General features: G+C 39.7%; 1 protein-coding gene across 3 annotated transcripts in view; it reads right to left on the reverse strand.

The window, feature by feature from the left end:
• Positions 1 to 19,207, reverse strand: part of AHI1 (Abelson helper integration site 1) — a 458,771-nt gene that overhangs the window by 282,648 nt on the left and 156,916 nt on the right. For all 3 annotated transcript variants that reach the window (XM_073627325.1, XM_073627324.1, XM_073627326.1), the window contains exons 12-15: positions 14,755 to 14,878; positions 11,384 to 11,613; positions 6,388 to 6,494; positions 58 to 176 (exon numbers count right to left, since the gene is read on the reverse strand). In XM_073627325.1, the coding sequence (XP_073483426.1) occupies positions 58 to 176; positions 6,388 to 6,494; positions 11,384 to 11,613; positions 14,755 to 14,878 (580 nt within the window). The remainder of the gene's footprint in view (positions 1 to 57; positions 177 to 6,387; positions 6,495 to 11,383; positions 11,614 to 14,754; positions 14,879 to 19,207) is intronic.

The raw sequence follows: 19,207 nt of genomic DNA on the forward strand, positions 1-19,207 counted from the left end.
CAAAACAAGAAATAAAGAGGGTCTATTAGTACAAGAAAAATACAAAAACTAGCTTACATTCTGAGGTCCATAATCCTGAGTGCGCTATCCTTTGTATGAATTAACAAACGTCTTCCATTTGGATGAACCTGTAAGTGATTCACTGCAATCCCTTTCATATCACTTTCTTTTATTTCCTAAAATAAAGGAAAGTAAATGTTTGTCAATTTATGTTCAATTAAAGGAAGTCTAATGCAGTAGTGTATCTAGTTATGTCTAGTAGTATGCAATATCTCTAAATTTGTATTAATGTTTGTTCATTCAAGCAGTAAACAATGCTAGCATTAGTTTTTGCATCAATAATCAATCAATTTTTTTTTTCTTATTAAAGAGGAGTCCCACTAGTTTTTTAGGTTTATTAAAAGTCAGCAGCTACAAAAAGTATAGCTGCTGACTTTTAATAAACAGCCACTCACCTGTCCCACGGTCCAGCTATGCGGCCGCCCGATATCTCGCTCCTCTCCCCCACCTCTCCATGGTGCCGGCACTGTAAGTGTGGGCGCCCGGCTGTGATAGCTTGTGGCTCCACAGCCGGGTGCGCACGTGCGAGTCGTGCTGCACTCTGTCATTGTGACATGTCAGGGGGCGAGGAGTACTTAAACCGGAAGTTCCACTTTCGGGTGGAACTCCGCTTTAACCTCCAGTACGTCTTATAGTGCTGAAAACATGAATCATTTTACTTAATACAATTATGTCTTTTAAAGTTACAAAGCAAGAGAAATTACCACATAACAGCTGTGCGCTCTACACTGAAAAAGTCTAGTCTAGTCTATGTACCGCAGCCAGCCAATCTATATCAGAAGAGCTTAATTCTCCTAAATCAACTCCTAGTAGAAAAATAATTAAAGGTGTATTACAGGACTAACAAAATATTTCAAATTGTGCAAAAGATAAATATTGTCTTGAAGTCTAAGTCTAGTTTTTTTTTTAGTTTTTTTAATCAGCACAGGGGATGGTACTTGCATCGAATGAGATGTGTCCTATGTGCTGGTGGCTGCTATCTTAGCTGAAATCATCCATCCTGTGCTCCCTTTCCCCCTCAATATCCCCACAGTTGTAATTTCTGGTGCTGTGTGGATAAATACAGCAGCTGTACTTGTTATAAAAACTTGTCAAGGGTGCTGACTATGGATGCCCTTTCCGCCCCTCCTCCATTCATAGAAGCTCACTATAGTTTCCATCAATGAAAAGCACTCTATGAATAGAGGATGGGTGGGTGAAAGAAATGTCTGCCTCTTCCATTCATAGAGTGCTCTCATTCATGGATGCTACAGTACGGCTTCTATGACTGAAGGAGCGGGGCAGAAAGGGTGAGCATAGTTGGCAATCTTGACAAGTGCTTATGACCGGTCCAGAGCCTGTATTAAAAGCGGAGTTCCACCCATAAATGGAACTTATGCTGATCCGGTTCCTCCCCCCTCCTGTGTCACATTTGGCACCTTTCAGGGGGAGAAGATACCTGTCTAATCAAGGTATTTGCTCCCACTTCCGGCAAAAGATCTATGCCATGTCTGGCCCCCCCTCTGTCTCCCCCCCCCCCCGCGGTGTCTTCTGGGAGACACACAGGTCCCAAAAGACAGCAGGGACCATTCAGAACATGCATCGCGACTCGCACATGAGCAGTAGGGAACCAGGCTGTGAAGCCGCAAGGCTTCACTTCCTGATTCCCTTACTGAAGATGCTGACGCCTCCACCCGGAGCTGAGGGTTGGGTCGGCTTCAGGTGAGGACATCGCGGGCACCCTGGACAGGTAAGTGTCCTTATTTTAAAAGTCAGCAGCTGCTGTATTTGTAGCTGCTGACTTTAAATTTTTTTTTTTTTGTGGAACTCCGCTTTAAAGAGGTTGTAAACCTCAGAAAGAAAGAAAAAATAAACCCTGCAAGGCGAAGGCATAATGAGCTAGTATGCATCGCATACTAGCTCATTATGAAATACTTACCTCAGAACGATACCCTGAAACAGCATCGGCACTCAGAGTACACAGCTGACATCTTCCACTGAAGTTACTTCCAGGTTCGCGGCTCCGGCGATCTGATTGGCCGGAGCCGCTATAGCGCGCAAGCACGTGGGAGCCGCCAGTCACGACACGGCTTCTGAAGAAACTGTACCAGGGCCCGTTTCTTCAGTGTGCATGCGCCGATGAGGTCGGCAGCAGCGAATATACTGAATCTCCTAAACTGTACAAGTTTAGGAGATATTCAGGGTAACTACTTTAACCCCCACAGCCTTGGAAGATTACTGCTGCAGGGGTATGGGGTGGGGGAGCAAAAGCTGGAATATTTCAATTAAGAGGACAGCTACCAGCACAAGGGACACTTTCCATTGGCACAAGGAACAGTGTTTACATTAAATTTAAAAAAAATGTTTAACTAAACTTTCAGCAACTGCCATAATGAGGTCTTGTCTGCTAAACCTCTTATTTGCCACAGTGGAATTGTAGGCTTATACAGAGTAACCATAATGTATATAAAAAAAAAAAACTCAATTAACTTTTCTCATTTGCTTGGTTTTGATTTGTTATACATTCAATATATCTGTTGATCCTTCCAGAGATCCGGCAAGCTTGCAAGTTCGTGTGCACTCTGGAGTCTTATTAATTCTACCTTATTAAACAGATTTAAAGCGATATTAAAACCCAAAACAAAAATGTATTCTATTGCAGCTTACTGATCCAGAGCTGGTGGTTGCATTAGTCTTATTTTATAGGCTTTATTCTTTTATTTCACCTGGTGGTCCAGCCAGTAGCCCACTTACTGTCTTAGGGTGTCTCCATTCTGGATGAAGTAGTAAAGCAGACACTTCTGTACAGCAGTCAGTTTGGGTAGATGGGAGTGTTAGACTAGCAGATGGACTTGACAAATTAAAGCTCATCCCTTAAAGAAGTCGCAGTTTTGTGACGTAATTCAAAGGGCGTGAGCGAGGCATAGCGGAAGTGACGCCAGAGCACATAGGAGTTCGGCGACTGGTAGATGATATGCATTGTTTATTGTTCCAAATGTGAGTAAAACTGTTTTTAGCCTAATTAAACTTTTAAAAAATAGTAATACACTATGGTAAGTTTCTTCCACACATATGTATACTGTAACCCTGGACGAGACTGAGAGCAGAGAGTACCATAGAGGAGATCCTGCTTACCAAAGTGACCCGCAAGCCGGGGAGGATTACTAGAGGGCCCCTAGAGGTGAGTGGTGACAAGAGGACCACCACATTGGGATAACATCTATATATGCTTTAACCAAAGCAATATTAGGGTGAGAGGCTAGAGAGCACAGGAGGTGTCACAGCGGTTCAAAAGAGGAAACAGAAGTTGATTCACTCTCACACTGACAGTGATGGGACATACAAAGCCCCAAAGATTGGCATAACGGACTTATGTATCACATGATGATTTATTGAAGCAATAATTACACTTACACACACACACACGTTATAGTATTTTTGCACTTTATTCTAATCCAATATTATGTAATTTGTTTACGGTCATATACCTATTAGTCACTGATGATTTGATATTCTTTCAGTTTGAGGATTTTTATTATCCGTGTATTTATTTATTGTTGTACAATATTTGATTGCTTATTTTGCACTTTATTTATTAGCTGTGTTGCATATTACTTATTTGATTTTGCACAACACATACAGCAATCTTTGCACTCACTCTAGCACCATTCATTATACATCACATACATTACATATCTAAGTATTGGTAAGCTGTAATGTAATACTTTTTGTTTTTGTGTTTATTACCGCTTTAAATGCTAAACTGTATGTAAACCTTAAAATGTACCTTCTTATATCTTAACCCATAAACAAATATGAGATAACTTACCAAACATTAGATGTGGTAGCTACATTAATTTTTTTTTTTTTAACTTTTTTTGTGTGTATTTTCACCTGAAAATCCTGTGTACAACACACTTTCTGTCCTAGGGTACCTACGCTCACTCCATTGTATCTATGAAGGGAGCCCTGATTGTTACCTTGGATGTACTATATTTCAAACACGTGTAAAGATGATGTCACGCTTTCAATCTCATCCAATCAGAGAATGCTTTGCATTCATTCAGAAAATGCAAAGCATTCTCTGAATGGTGTTGGTGCTAAGCAGCTGACCTAAAGCAAGTGGAGATCATTGGAGTAGCGATGTCTACTTCAGTGATTTCCAGCTTCCAGCGGCATCGGTCAGGTATGGAATATGCACAGTTACATTGGCCCAATTTGGATGCCTGGAATTATTCTTTCAATGCTTTTGGGTTTTGATATACTTTAACAGACCGAAAAGGAAACAAAAAAAAAAAGTTAGTTCATGGTTTACATACACTTTAACATCTAAGGAGTATGTAAACCCTAACGAAGAAATTATGTTATTTGGTCCTTTTTGGTCTGGTAAACATACTATTGAAAGTGTTTTTTTGTTTTTAGAACTGTTTGATAAATGCAACAAAAATACCTATTGATCTTGCCAGAAATCTTGTTAGCTGATAAGGCATACTGCTGCTATTAGGCCCCATGTACACGGGATGCTGAGGCAAAGTCCTCTAAACGACTTTTCTTTGACACCTTGAAACTTGTGTTTAAAACGCCTGTTTAGCCGCGTTTGCACGCCGCGTTTAGCCGCATTTATCCGCGTTTGCATCTAGAAGCGTTTATTAGGATTACCTCATTTAAGACCCTCCCCAAGCTCAAAAAACATTGTAGTTAACTATTTCAGCCATTTTGACCAGAGTGAGTAGCAGCAGCAGAGAGAGCAGTTGTGTACTTGTTATTGCCTCTTTCTGTGCTTTTTTTTTTGCAATGGATCTCATAATAAGTATATGTGAGGAAATGACTCCTGACATTGCTCTTGATGAGGCTAGAATGACACAGAAAATTGCGTGAGAGGTCCAGAGTCAGAGTTTGTCGCTGTTGCACCCATCCTTTGATTGCGCAGCAAATGTCGGCAGGATATTTTGTAAACATGTACGTACAGCTGCGTACCTACCCCGACAAATTTTTTAATTTCACACGCATGTCCATTGCCACATTTGACCTTCTACTTGAAAAAGTATGACTATATATGGTCTATATATTGACTATATATGGCTATATATGGTCTATGAATCATCGCAAGTAATTCAAACATTTTTAACTATATTTTTCATGTTTTTTCATTGTTTTCCATCATATTTTTGTCTTTATAGGTCTAAAATATAGGGCAATAAAACGCTTATAAACTAAAATGCGTCTGAACCCATTTTTTTGCTTCCAAAGAAACGCTGTTAAACGCAACTGCAAAAGAACGGCAATAATTGAGACTGTGTACATGGATAACATTGAATTAGTTCAGGGGCAGTTGAAAAAAGCGTCCAACTGCCTCTGAACGCACGTTTAACAGCATCCCGTGTACATGGGGCCTTAAACCCACGTTTTTGTGAGTTTGGGCATTTTGTTTCTGCCATTAAACTCCCCTCTATGTTAGCCTATGTGTCCATGCACACATGGATGCTTTTAGCAGTTCATAGGCTGTTTTCTGAATGCCCTAAAATTGCAGGAATTCTGACCACAAAAAATGCTGAACGCTGTTAAATGCTCATAAACACGCATAAATTCTAGACAAGTTAAGCACTTCAGTGTTTATTTTAATGGCCAGAATAAAATAAAATTATGGCCAATGAAATAAATAAACTCCCAAACTCTGTTAAATCCTATTAAACTGTTTTAAAAAAATGCAGCTTATTTGAGTTTATAACGGTGATCTTCTCCTATCAGGATAAACAGCTTTTACAGAAACCAGTGTGCATGAGGCTTAATTTTGCTCTTTGCCTCTACAGACTGTTATCAGTTGCACTGTTCTTTGCTATGGCTGGGGACTACAGAACCACACCCTCTATGTTATTGATAAGAGGAATGGAGCATTGTTGCTAGCCCTTGCTTGTTTCTCCTGTCCTGACACAGTATGGTGAGTGTTATGGTTACATGAAGTACATTAACAGTGGGATCACCGGGTGAAAATAAAGGGAAAAAGGCATGAAAAAAGAAAACACATCTAAGAACTGGAAGGCTGCAATAAATAATTTATTTGTTTTTGGGTTTAGGCACACTTTAACCTCACCACAACACTAATCACCAAAAACATTTTAACACATATATCTAACAGTACTAGTATTTTCCATACTCACCTCATCCTGTGCTGGAAGCCTGTGTACCAATGGCACACACTTCCCACACTGAAAGTATTAAGTGCCAGAATTAACCAATTCAGCTTTGTGATGTCCCCAGGAACACATCCCCTTTATTTCACCAGCATTCTGCTTCTTTCCCAGCAGCCACTTATCCTTTGACTCAAGAAAAATCCAGACCACAACCTACCTTCAAAATAGCCCAGTGCTCTGCTGGATTATGTTGCCAACTTCGGCTAGTCCCGGCATGCCACATAATAATAAGTCCAGAGCTGTCTCCTGAAAACATATGTAGCCCTAAAATACAAAAACAGGTACAGACTAAAAACATTGGTTTTATGAGGATGCTAAAATTTTAATGATTCGCTATAGCAAGATATTAACAATGGATATACAATCCACCCAGCACACCATGGACTGTGGTTATCAATTGCTTTCTTTTTTTTTCAATAATGATATGGCTACTGCACAACTCTTCTCAATCATAATGTCATAATCATTAAAAGCACAACAACAGAAGTCTATGTGTTGTGCAGAGCACATATTCTGCCATTTACTTAACATCTTACCCGATTTACTAAAACTCGATCAGTCCATGCATAAACCTTTCTGCAATGGATATGCTTTCATGGGAATTTGTATTTCTGAAAATGTATATGACAGTTTGTGTTAACACATACTAATTTGCCAATCATTTTAATTATTACCAATTAAGGCAAATATGAACTGTCAACAGTGGGGGTCCTCTGACTTCACTGCATCGGCTCTAGAGAATTTTTTTCTATTTTTAGCAGTTACAAAGTTAGCCTCTGCCCCATTCCCCAAGCAGTAGTAAGCTGTGCACAATCATGAAGGCTGGTATTTCCTAGGCAAAAAAAGAAAAGAGCATTCAGCCATCTACCATGCTAAAATCAGCTTGCGTAACCTTCACATCAGATGGGTGCTTTGAGGGGTCCCCTAAATAGGTGCACTCCTTCGAAAGTACTAGTACCCGATGCAGAAAGGCACTACAATAAAGGAGTACTGTTTAGGGCGGGGAGGGATTATATATATATATATATATATATATATATATATATATATATATATATATATATATATATATATAGTCCATTTGCCAACTAGCCAAGAAAAGCTCTTTGACCCTTTACTTATTTTATTTTTATTTCTTTTAATATGACATTTCTGAGAGTTGGCAGTAGACTCCCTAAGGTGCTGATAACACAATTTTATCTGAGGTACTTGACATCACTGTGGTCTTGGTGTAAAACATGAAACCCTGCTGCATTCTTCCATGATAGTGTGCCTTCCTGGACCAATAATTAAGTACAAAACACATATTTTGTATTTTGCAAATTTATAATGCATGAGCAAAATGTAAATATCAAACTTTTCAAGTGCAAATATCAAACTGAAGGGAATCAGAAATATATAGGAAAATCATTGCAGTAAACATTTGTAAAACGAATGTCTATGTGAATTAAAAATAAGAATTAAAGTACAAAGATGAATAAATACATGCTTATCAAAACATACACACAACAGCTTGCAGTTTTCAAGCACAAAAGTGTAATGGAAACTGATATATGAGATTAAAAAAAAAAAAGTGGTTAGAGACTATTGGTCAATAATTATGTAACTTAAGTAACTCTATATTTTCGAACTGACTGTAAATACAAGCATTGTGAGAAAAATCTACTATGGTTACGTTTTGTGCATATACTGATCTCAAAGTCAGAATCTGGCAGTGCTGCAAAAGCCAAAGTCAACATAACCCAGAAGGAACAAGGTTTGTTGAACATGACCTAGGGTTATTCTGCTCCAAATGTAAATATGGGCATCTGTCTGATGTAAACTAAACTAGAATTTATAATCTTGTCTTCTATGTACCCATGAGTAAGTGCCTGGGGAACAGAGAGGCTTTATAAAAGATACTTTGTTATAATATTAGCAAACTTTTGTCACTTGCCAGAAGGGCATTACATGCATGCAATTTACTTTTCCAAACTAACAGATGATTTCTAAAGCCCAAGTTCCCCTTTTACTCATGTTCTTGTTCTAAAGTTGCTGTGCGTTCCTATAGTCATATATAATCACTCGGTCTCCATCGTTTAAATTCTTCTTTACTTCACTGTTCAATTCTGATTCCTTCAACTGTTTAAATTCTCCTAAATTGGTACCTATAAGAACCACCATTGTGTACAGGAAAGTGACTGCTGGGATCACACTGATACAATAGTAACATAGTTATCCTTTGACAGTTAATGTAGCTGACTGAGGCCTCAGAAGAGAAGTTGTAAACACAGGAAAGTCTAAAGAACATTTTTTATGTTTAGCTGAAAACAGTGAAAACAGCACATAGGAAGCATTGATCATTTTTCTTCATTAAATTTATAAAGTAAAAGGGTTTTGAAAAGCTGGAATTGGCAAAGGAGTTCTCATTGGCCTCTAGCACAAGCCTGACAGGTTGGAACGCCAATATTTTTGATGAGGTTAAGGTAAGCTCATCATCTAGGGTTTATAAATAGGTTAGGGTTAAAGGGTACGGTCAGGATATTATGCATGAGGTAAAAGTGGTTGCTAAGCCACTATACCATATGTATACCACCCCATCTGTTATATAACGATATGTGTCCCAGTGCCTGTGCTGTATAAAAACTATGCTGATTTCTACCTCATCTTGGAGTGACACCTGGCACTTATGTGACTCCTTGGCTCTGTCCTCTTCCCGGCTGACAGCTATAGTGGGAGGGGCAGAGAACTCCTGCTGACGTCAGCCGGGAGGAGAGGAGCAGAGAGACTAGCAGTCACGTGAGCACCTGGAGAAACTCTGAGATAAGGTATAAATTGGCATAGTTTTTATATAGCACAGGCAACTGGGACTAGTGTTATATAACAGATGGAGTATACATATAATAGTTTTTTATGGCAGCAAGAGTGGAGGGGCGGGCAGTGTCTCCAGCTGACAGGCAGGGAGGGGAGGGGGGAGAACAGAGGGCAGGGCTGCGGATGACAGAGGCATGTAAACCTGTAAACTGACTATGGAAACATGATCCATTTTTTTGTTTTTTTTTAACAAATATTTTTTTAAGGATAGGTGATAACTTTAAAGGCTCAGTTTAGGTTGGGTTACGTTTTAGAGTTAGGTTAAAATGTTAGGGAAGGTGTGTGTTCAGTACGATCCATAATTGTTCTTTTAACCCCTTGATGCTGACAGAACACAAATGCGGCCTCACTGCACCGGGCATTTTCCTTTGGGGCCGCATATACAGTGCCTTGCAAAAGTATTCACCCCCCTTGGCTTTTTACCTATTTTGTTACATTACAGCCTTTAGTTCAATGTTTTTTTTAATCTGAATTATATGTGATGGATCAGAACACAATAGTCTAAGTTGGTGAAGTAAAATTAGAAAAATACATACATAAAACTATTTTTCAGAAATAAAAAAAATGATAATTGGCACGTGCGTATGTATTCACCCCCTTTGTTATGAAGCCCATAAAAAGCTCTGGTGCAACCAATTACCTTCAGAAGTCACATAATTAGTGAAATGATGTCCACCTGTGTGCAATCTAAGTGTCACATGATCTGTCATTACATATACACACCTTTTTGAAAGGCCCCAGAGGCTGCAACACCTAAGCAAGAGGCACCACTAACCAAACACTGCCATGAAGACCAAAAAAACTCTCTAAACAAGTAAGGGACAATGTTGTTGAAGTACAAGTCAGGGTTAGGTTATAAAAAAATATCCAAATCTTTGATGATCCCTAGGAGCACCATCAAATCAATCATAACCACATGGAAAGAAAATGGCACAATAGCAAACCTGCCAAGAGACGGCTGCACACCAAAACTCACGGACCGGGCAAGGAGAGCATTAATCAGAGAGGCAGCACAGAGACCTAAAGTAATCCTGGAGGAGCTGCAGAGTTCCACAGCAGAGACTGGAGTATCTGTACATAGGACGACAATAAGCCACACGGCTCCATAGAGTTGGGCTTTATGGCAGAGTGGCCAGAAGAAAGCAATTACTTTCAGCAAAAAACAAAATGGCACGTTTTGAGTTTGTGAAAAGGCATGTGGGAGACTCCCAAAATGTATGGAGGAAGGTGCTCTGGTCTGATGAGACTAAAATTTAACTTTTTGGCCATCAAAAAAAATGCTATGTCTGGAGCAAACCCAACCCATCACATCACCCAAAGAACACCATCCCCATAGTGAAACATGGTGGTGGCAGCATCATGCTGTGGGGATGTTTTTCAGCAGTCGGGACTGGGAAACTGGTCGGAGTTGAGGAAAAATGGATGGTGCTGAATACAGGGATATTCTTGAGCAAAACCTGTACTACTCTGTGTATGGGATTTAAAAAAACAATAATTTGTACCGGTGTCTGTTAGTGTCAGTTCTTTTTTTTTTTTTTTTTTTTTTTTTACTATTTTGGGACAGTTTTCCTTTGACAATAAAAAATAATCGAAGATATCATTACCATTTACCACCAAATGAAATCCTATTTGATCCTAAAAAAACAAAAAAGTTATAAGCCACCAGGATACACAAAGTAATTGTGATGATATATGATTGTGCTTAGGCATTAGTATTGGTTTTAGGCTTGAAGGGGTTAAACACCACTGTTTACAGACTGTTACTGCCAAAGAAAAAATATGTCCTTTTATTGCACACTAGGGAAAATAGTTTACAGCATACTGTACATTATTTTATTGTACCACACAGGACTATTCCTGCCACGAAGTCTTCATCCAGGAGGTGCCCCCTGCTACTACGGATGCTGGAAAGCCACATGCCTGCACTATTTCTCCAGGGATCAGCACAGCTGGAATGTTACATTTGCTCGGGTCATACTAGTGCGACTCCAAAGTTGTGCGATTTTGAGTGTGACTTTCATGCAACTTTACACTCTCTGGCACGCAAGTTGCAAGAAAGTCGCATCAAAGTAGTGCAGGAACCTTTTCAAAGTTGTTGCAACTTTAAGTCGCATAGATTGGAATGGGTGCCATTAAAATCAAGGGTCTGCAACTTGTCATACTGTCTATTCTGTATTTGACATGCTTCGGAGTCTGATCTCAACTACCAAAAAGTTTTGGAGCACACTTTGCGGTGCAATACACATAGCTATAACCCAGCCACAAATATTTTAAAAATTGCACAGATATATGGAACGTACCTTCTGCATCAAAACAAAGGGTGTTGATGAAACTTTTATGACCCTCAAACTCTTGCAGAAGCTGGCCATTGATTTCCTTCACCTTTACATTCCACACCCTAATCACAGCATCATAGCATCCAGTCACAACCAGATCATCAGACATCGGGTGGAATTTTGACGTGTAAACAAAAGCCGGGTGAGGTAATACTTTGATGGCAGATGAAGCTTCCATAGCAACTCTCCACAGTCTTTAAGGAAAATAAATGTATCAGTGTAACATATTAATTATCAATTATACAGGATTGCATTGTGTTCAGCTTGAGAAATGTGATAAAAAATTTACTGACAAATATCTTACTACAAGTAGAATACACTTTGGGGCAGATTTACTAAAACTGCTGCACACAAAATCTGGTGCAGCTGTGCATGGTTACCAATCAGCTTGTAGGTTTAAGCCTGGGTTCACACTGGTATGACACGACAGCAGTATGACTGTGGATCTGACTTTGCCCTGCGACCTAAAGTCCGACACCCATCCGTCTTCAATGAATGGGATCCGACTTTGAACCCGACAATACCAGGCCCTTTGTGTCTAGTATGAATCTTAAGGGGGAAACTCCACACCAAAATTTAAATAAACAGCATAGAATTCCCTCTCCAAGACCATACCAGACCATTTGGTCTGGCATGGATTTTAAGGGGAATCCCTATGCCCAAAGAAACAGCATGCCCCCCCCACAAAATCCATACCAGACCCTTATCCGAGCACGCAGCCCGGCAGGTCAGGAAAGGGGGTGGGGTTGAGCAACCGCCCCCCCTTTCCTGAACCATACCAGACCACATGCCCTCAACATGTGGGGGTGGGTGCTTTGGGGCAGGGGGGGCTACATGCGCCCCCCACCCCAAAGCACCTTGTCCATATGTTGATGGGGACAAGGGCCTCTTCCCGACAACCCTGACCATTGGTTTTCGGGGTCTGCGGGCGGGGGGCTTATCGGAATCTAGAGGCTCTCTTTAACAAGGGGGCCCCCAGATCCAAGCCCCCCACCCTATGTGAATGGGTAGGGGTACATTGTACCCCTACCCATTCACCCCAAAAAGTGTCAAAAGCAAAAACAGTAAAAGTCAAGATCATCAGAGCACAAGTCGTATGCCAAAGTTGGATCAGTTAAGATGGTGATCCAACTTTGATCCTACTTCAGCCCATTAAATATCACAAAGTCAGACCAAAGCAGTGCAGGAACCTTTTTCAAAGTCAGAACGACTTGTGTCGGACCAGTTAGGACTGCTTTATATACGTCATGTGCTCCCAATGTCAGCTGTTTGTCACATCAGTGTGAACCCAGGCTTACTGTCAAAGCTTAACTGAAAAAAACTAAAGTTAGACGCTGATTGGTTACAATGCACTGCTGCACCAGATTCTATGTGCACCAGTTTTATTAAATCTTCCCCTATGTTCCTCCTATGGCACAAAGTAGAGCTATTTGAAAAGTTAAGTATTGCTGCAGAGAAACTAAAGAAAACATCTCATTCATTGCTTTTTTTCAAGGACCCCATTTCAGTTGCACTTAATGACAAAATACAGGTCAACAAATCCAAAATGCAGAAGACAGGACTTTTATTTCCAACTCACTGCAACACAATGCACTGGTGTGAACTGGTTCTATAAAACGAAAAAAAAAAAAAGATTTTTTATTGTCCATGCATTTTGTTTGCATCAAAAAATGCTCAAAAATGCATGACAGTACACCAAGTGTGAACAAGCACTAAGACGACAGTAGAGCTGCACGATTAATCATTACAAAATCACCATGTTGATTCAACCCCCCCTCACGATCTTAATCCGGCATTTCCACAATTCGTGCAACAAGTGCAGAGCCGTTCTTTGATCAGAGCTGTTAAAAAAAAAAAGGCAGCCGGCAAAGTTTATCACAACATTGCTCAGTGCTAAGATAAAAAGAAAATTGTATCATCATCTGTTTTTTTTTTAGATCAAAGGGATGAACTTCAGTCTGCAAATGAGGTCAGTTTAACCACTTAAAGACTAAGCCTTTTTCTGACACTTGTTGCTTACAAGTCAAAATCAGTATTCTTTGCTTTAGTATTCTTTGCTAACCACTTAGAACCCCCAAACGTATATTTTATATATATATATATATATATATATATATATATATATATATATATATATATATATATATATATATATATATATATATATATATTTATATTTTTTAGCAGAGATCCTAGAGAATAAATTGGCAGTTGTTTCAATATTTTATGTCACACTGTATTTGCCCAGCAGTCTTTCAAAAGCAATTTTTGGGGAAAAAAATACGCTTCAATGAATAAAAAAAAAACTAAACAGTAAAGTTAGCCCATTATTTTTGTATAATGTGAAAGATGAGGTTATGCCAAGAATTGTGATCTTTATCCAAAGCATAATAACTGTGATTCTCATTTTATCCAGAATCGTGCAGCTCTAGACGACAGTTTTTTTAATCCATTCAACATTGATACTAACTGGTTTTATTTAAAAGGAAAGCTGCCAAATGAATAATTATTTGAAAGAAACTAAATTTAGTTGTAACGCTTTTTGTAAAAGGTCTTACAAATGATTGTAAAACATTAATTTGAGTATATACCTAATAGTTTTAATAATCATCTAACGTCAGTAGCAGGCTCTACCAAACATAAGTCATATAGTGGATTTTTTGTGAACCCTGATTGAAAAGCCAATGAATGCCAAACTGATATTAGAGTCTTAGGCAGGCCATACATGATTGACACCCCATTCACACATTTGAGGTGGATGGGGGAATCTCTCCCACGGAGTTATTGTATTCTGACAGTGGGGAGATTCCCCATTTTCAGAATACACTCATCAGCACTGCCGGTTATAGCCAGTGGCAGTGACCAAGCTGACCAAGTTGATCAAGAGATCGACTTCTGAACAATGGTCTGCCCATTCTGAACCGGTCGAATTTCGATCCATCAATGGCTAGCTTTAGCTGAATGTCAAAGGATCTTCTGATACTCTGATCCCTTCAATTTTGAGATATCCTTTTTGAATTCCTGATTTCCCTCCTTCAAAGTAAAGACAAGCAGGGAATATTACACCTTGAGCTGTGTTCTCCATGTTGTAAGCTATACCGAAAAAACTGTGGTGAGAGTGAGACCCCCTTATAATTGTCATAATGCAGCTGGGAGTCCTGTAAAAATCATACAAGCAGGCTGCTGAGTGAGACTACTTGATTATCTGTCTTGCAAAAACAGACCTTTCAAAGGTCTCCACTTGGCATCAGCCACAAGCCACATGTAAATTCCGTCTTTTGGTGCCAAAAAAGAAAAGGGGAAATATGCACATGCAAGTTCATTAACATACAAACCTGACTGTAGCATCAGATGAAGCAGAAAGTACATTCTGATCATTGCTGGACCAACACAGATCATAGACAACATTGAGGTGGCCATGAAGTTCTCTCAAATAGTGCCCAGTGGGTATTTCATACACTATAGGGAAAAAAGTAAATCATCAACGCAAACCAAAATATAACAATGTCAATTCTCCATAAAAAAAAAAAAAAAAAAAAAAAAAAAAAAAAAAAGGTGAGTTACAATTATATGAAACAATTATACGGGCACATTTTAATTTGAGATTTTAAATACACTTTAAAAAAACATTAATCACTTAAGCTCCGGAAGATTTTACCCCCTTCATGACTAGGGCATTTTTCATTTTTTTTTTTTTTTTTGCAGTTTGCCCCTGCGCTACTTTAACTGGCGATTGCGCAGTCACGCAATGCTGTACGCTAACAAATTTTACACTTTTTTTTTTCACAGAAATTGAGCTTTCTTTTGGTCGTATTTGATCACCACTGGGTTTTTTTTTTTTTTGCTCTATAACAATTAAAAAATATACCGAAAATGTAGAAAATAATAACTCAACACACGGCCATTAATGTCTAAACCGTGGTCAACAAAAGTGAGTGCATCCCTAAGTGAAAATGTCCAAATTGGGCCCAATTAGCCATTTTCCGTCCCAGATGTCATGTGACTCGTTAGTGTTACAAGGTCTCAGGTGTGAATGGGGAGCAGATGTGGTAAATTTGGTGTTATCGCTCTCGCTCTCTCATACTGGTCCCTGGAAGTTCAATATGACACTTCATGGCAAAGAACTCTGAGGATCGGAAAAAAAAAAATTGTTGCTTTACATAAAGATGGCCCAGGCTATAAAAAGATTGCCAAGACCCTGAAACTGAGCTACAGCATGGTGGCCAAGACCATACAGCGGTTTAACAGGACAGGTTCCACTCAGAACATGCCTCACCATGGTCGACCAAAGAAGTTGAGTGCGCGTGCTCAGAGTCATATCCAGAAGTTGCCTTTGAGAAATAGACATATGAGTTTTGCCAGCATTGCTGCAGAGGTTGAAGGGGTGGGGGGGTCAGCCTGTCAGTGCTCAGACCATACACCGCATCGAATTGGTCTGCATGGCTGTCGCCCCAGAAGGAAGCATCTTCTATAAAGATGATGCACAAGAAAGCCCCCAAACAGTTTGCTGAAGACAAGCAGACTAAGGACATGAATTACTGGAACCATGTCCTGTGGTCTGATGAGAGCAAGATAAACTTATTTGGTTCAGATGGTGTCAAGCGTGTGTGGAGGCAACCAGGTGAGGAGCACAAAGACAAGTGTGTCTTGCCTACAGTCAAGCATAGTGGTGGCTGCCAGCACTGGGGAGCTCATTGAGGGAACCATGAATGCCAACATGTACTGTGACATACTGAGGCAGAGCATGATCCTCTCCCTTCGGAGACTGGGCCGCAGGGCAGTATTCCAACATTATAACGACCCCAAACACACCTCCAACATGACCACTGCCTTGCTAAAGAAGCTGAAGGTAAAGGGGATGGACTGGCCAAGCATGTCTCCAGACCTAAACCCTATTGAGCATCTGTGGGGCATCCTCAAACGGAACGTAGAGGAGCGCAAGGTCCCTAACATCCACCAGCTCCATGATGTCATCATGGAGGAGTGGAAGAGGACTCCAGTGGCAACCTGTGAAGCTCTGGTGAACTCCATGCCCAAGAGGGTTAAGGCAGTGCTGGAAAATAATGGTGGCCACACAAAATATTGACACTTTGGGCCCAATTTGGACATTTTCAATTAGGGGTGTACTCACTTTTGTTGCCAGCAGTTTAGACATTAATGGCTGTGTGTTGAGTTATTTTGAGGGGACAGCAAATTTACACTGTTATACAAGCTGTACACTCACTACTTTCCATTATAGCAAAGTGTCATTTCTTCAGTGTTGTCACATGAAAAGATATAATTAAATATTTACAAAAATGTGAGGGGTGTACTCACTTTTGTGAGATACTATGTGTGTGTGTATATATATATATATATATATATATATATATATATACACACACACACACACACATACATACATACATACATATACACACACACATACTGTACACATGATTCTGCGCAGCCGACCCGCACTGTAGCAGTAAAAACTATAGTGTGCGGTCGGCAAGTGGTTAAAGCTGAGGTTTAGCTAAAAAATATTTTTTGTCTCTACAGCTTTAGTTACATTACTTACCTGTAAACACGTATGTTCCATGATGTGTGGGCTGCTGCATTCTGTACAAATCTTCACTGTCCTGTCCTCTTCCTGCTGCTGATCTTTGTGTCGCCAGGCTCATCTCCACTAAAGATGATAGACACACACCCCCTTCTACCCTCTTCTTTACTGATTACAATACTTGTAAGTTGATCTGTGAATGGTTGGGGGGGGGGGGATCCTGTGACTGATCATTCACACCTTGTATTAAAGGCAGTGTAATCAGTGAAATAACTTTTTGCAATGGAGGACAGGCCAGGAGGGGCGTGTCCCTATCAGATCTTCTTACTTCAGCTGAGCCCAGAGACCCGCAGCAGGATGAGGACAGGGCAGCTCTAATCCGGCAGCCTGCACATCGTGGGACATACTTCATTACAGGTAGCACAAAAACGGGAGCACACAAGATTACAAGATTTAGGACAGCTCGGAATTGCTGACAACAAGAATATTTTTCCCATTTATAAAACATCAAATGTATGAATTCAATACAACAACATGCTTTCAATTGTATATATATGTATTTTAATCAGAATTTTTTATTTTCATTTTTACCGCTTTGTTTCCATCCATCACATTCCGAAATCCAAAATCCCAGGTTCTACAGATTCTTCAAAGATGTAATAACGTTATATTGTATGTTGCCCATGTAATATTTTGCATTATAATTGTCATAACTTGATATTTAAGTTTACAATATTTGTCATAGCTTGATATTTAAGTTTACAATATTTCAACTGTATATTTAACAGATCAAATAAGAAAAGTTAATTGTTAAGGTTTAAATACATTTTAAGGGACATTTTTACTGGAGTTTCTACTAACACAGCACTGGGAAAGTTGGGAAAGTCGGATAATAAACACACAAGCCTGAACATATTTACAGTTTTTAATTGCAAACATACCTAAATTTGAAAATGATAACACTATGGGGGGGAGACCCCATGTATAAATTCCACTATGTAAACATTTTGGTGATATTATACTGCCATCTAGTGGCCCGAAATCCCACTAAATTACAACATACTTTGGGGCACACGTATGCGGCACATGTTGTTTCAACTGTTATTATAGAATGAGGATATTTGAAAAAACTCTGTAGCTTAAGCACCGTATACACAGGCCGATTGCCGGCCGACATTGGCCAGTTCAATAAAAAAAATGCTGAAATCCGGCCCATATTTATGCCAACAGGTGTGATAAAATCTGTCCAGCTTCTGTCAGACATGCATGCTGGAAAACCAACAGATGACCAACTCCCAATCAGCGTTCTCAGCCAATTACTGGCAGCGCTGATCGGAGTGTTCTGGTGGGGGGGTGTTTTTGTTAGCCAATAGAAAGCACTGGGGGGGGGGAGAGGTGAAGGAGATTAGGCTGATGTTCGAGCAGAAAACAAGCGACAAAACACTCGTAAATTGCTCATGTTGCACATTTTCAGGTGTTCCTATTGAAGTCTATAGGGCCCAATTTGTCTACAATCTGCCAAAAAGAAGCTCAAGTACTTCTTTGAGGGACAGGTGTTTTGCTTCATAATACAGAACACTCAGATCAGGAACCATTGAAATGAATGGGATATTGTTTGCTAAGCATTTTAGAGCTACAAGTTTCAAGCTGAAAATCGTTCAGGTGTGAACGGGGCCTTAAACTGAAAACACTGCACTGTATTAAATGGTGTATATATCAGATGAAAGTGGTAATAAGCACAAAAATAAAAATGTATAATATCACAGCCTACCAATTCTTAAAAGAACTGGCTGCAATTGTTTTCATTTTTAGACGTTTTCCTTTTATTTTCACCTGGTGATCTGCACAGTAAGTCTGGTATCTTTCAACTTTTTTTAATAATTAGAGGGTTGAGACAGATCATTTACCACTGACAGGGGCGGGGCCAAGGGGACAATGGTCAGCTTTTATTCATTTATGTAAACTTTCATCCCAAAAGGGAAACAAAAACAAAAAAAAAAAAAAACAAAAAAAAAAAAAACTTACTTTAACTGCTTAAAAATGATTAGCTGGAGTTCAGCTGTAATTTGTCAATCAAGTCCATCTAAATCTGCTAGTGCAGCTAACAATACCCTCTCCACAGACTGAGAGTATTCCTGTCCAAAGGGGTCTCCACTGCTCCTCCACCCAAAGTGGAGACATTCTAAGGCCCCTTTCACACAGGCTGTCCGATCAGGTCCACCTGTCAGTTTTTCAGGCGAACTTGA

The sequence above is a fragment of the Aquarana catesbeiana genome, linkage group LG04, assembly GCF_042186555.1.
Source record: "Aquarana catesbeiana isolate 2022-GZ linkage group LG04, ASM4218655v1, whole genome shotgun sequence".
Lineage (NCBI taxonomy): Eukaryota > Metazoa > Chordata > Amphibia > Anura > Ranidae > Aquarana > Aquarana catesbeiana.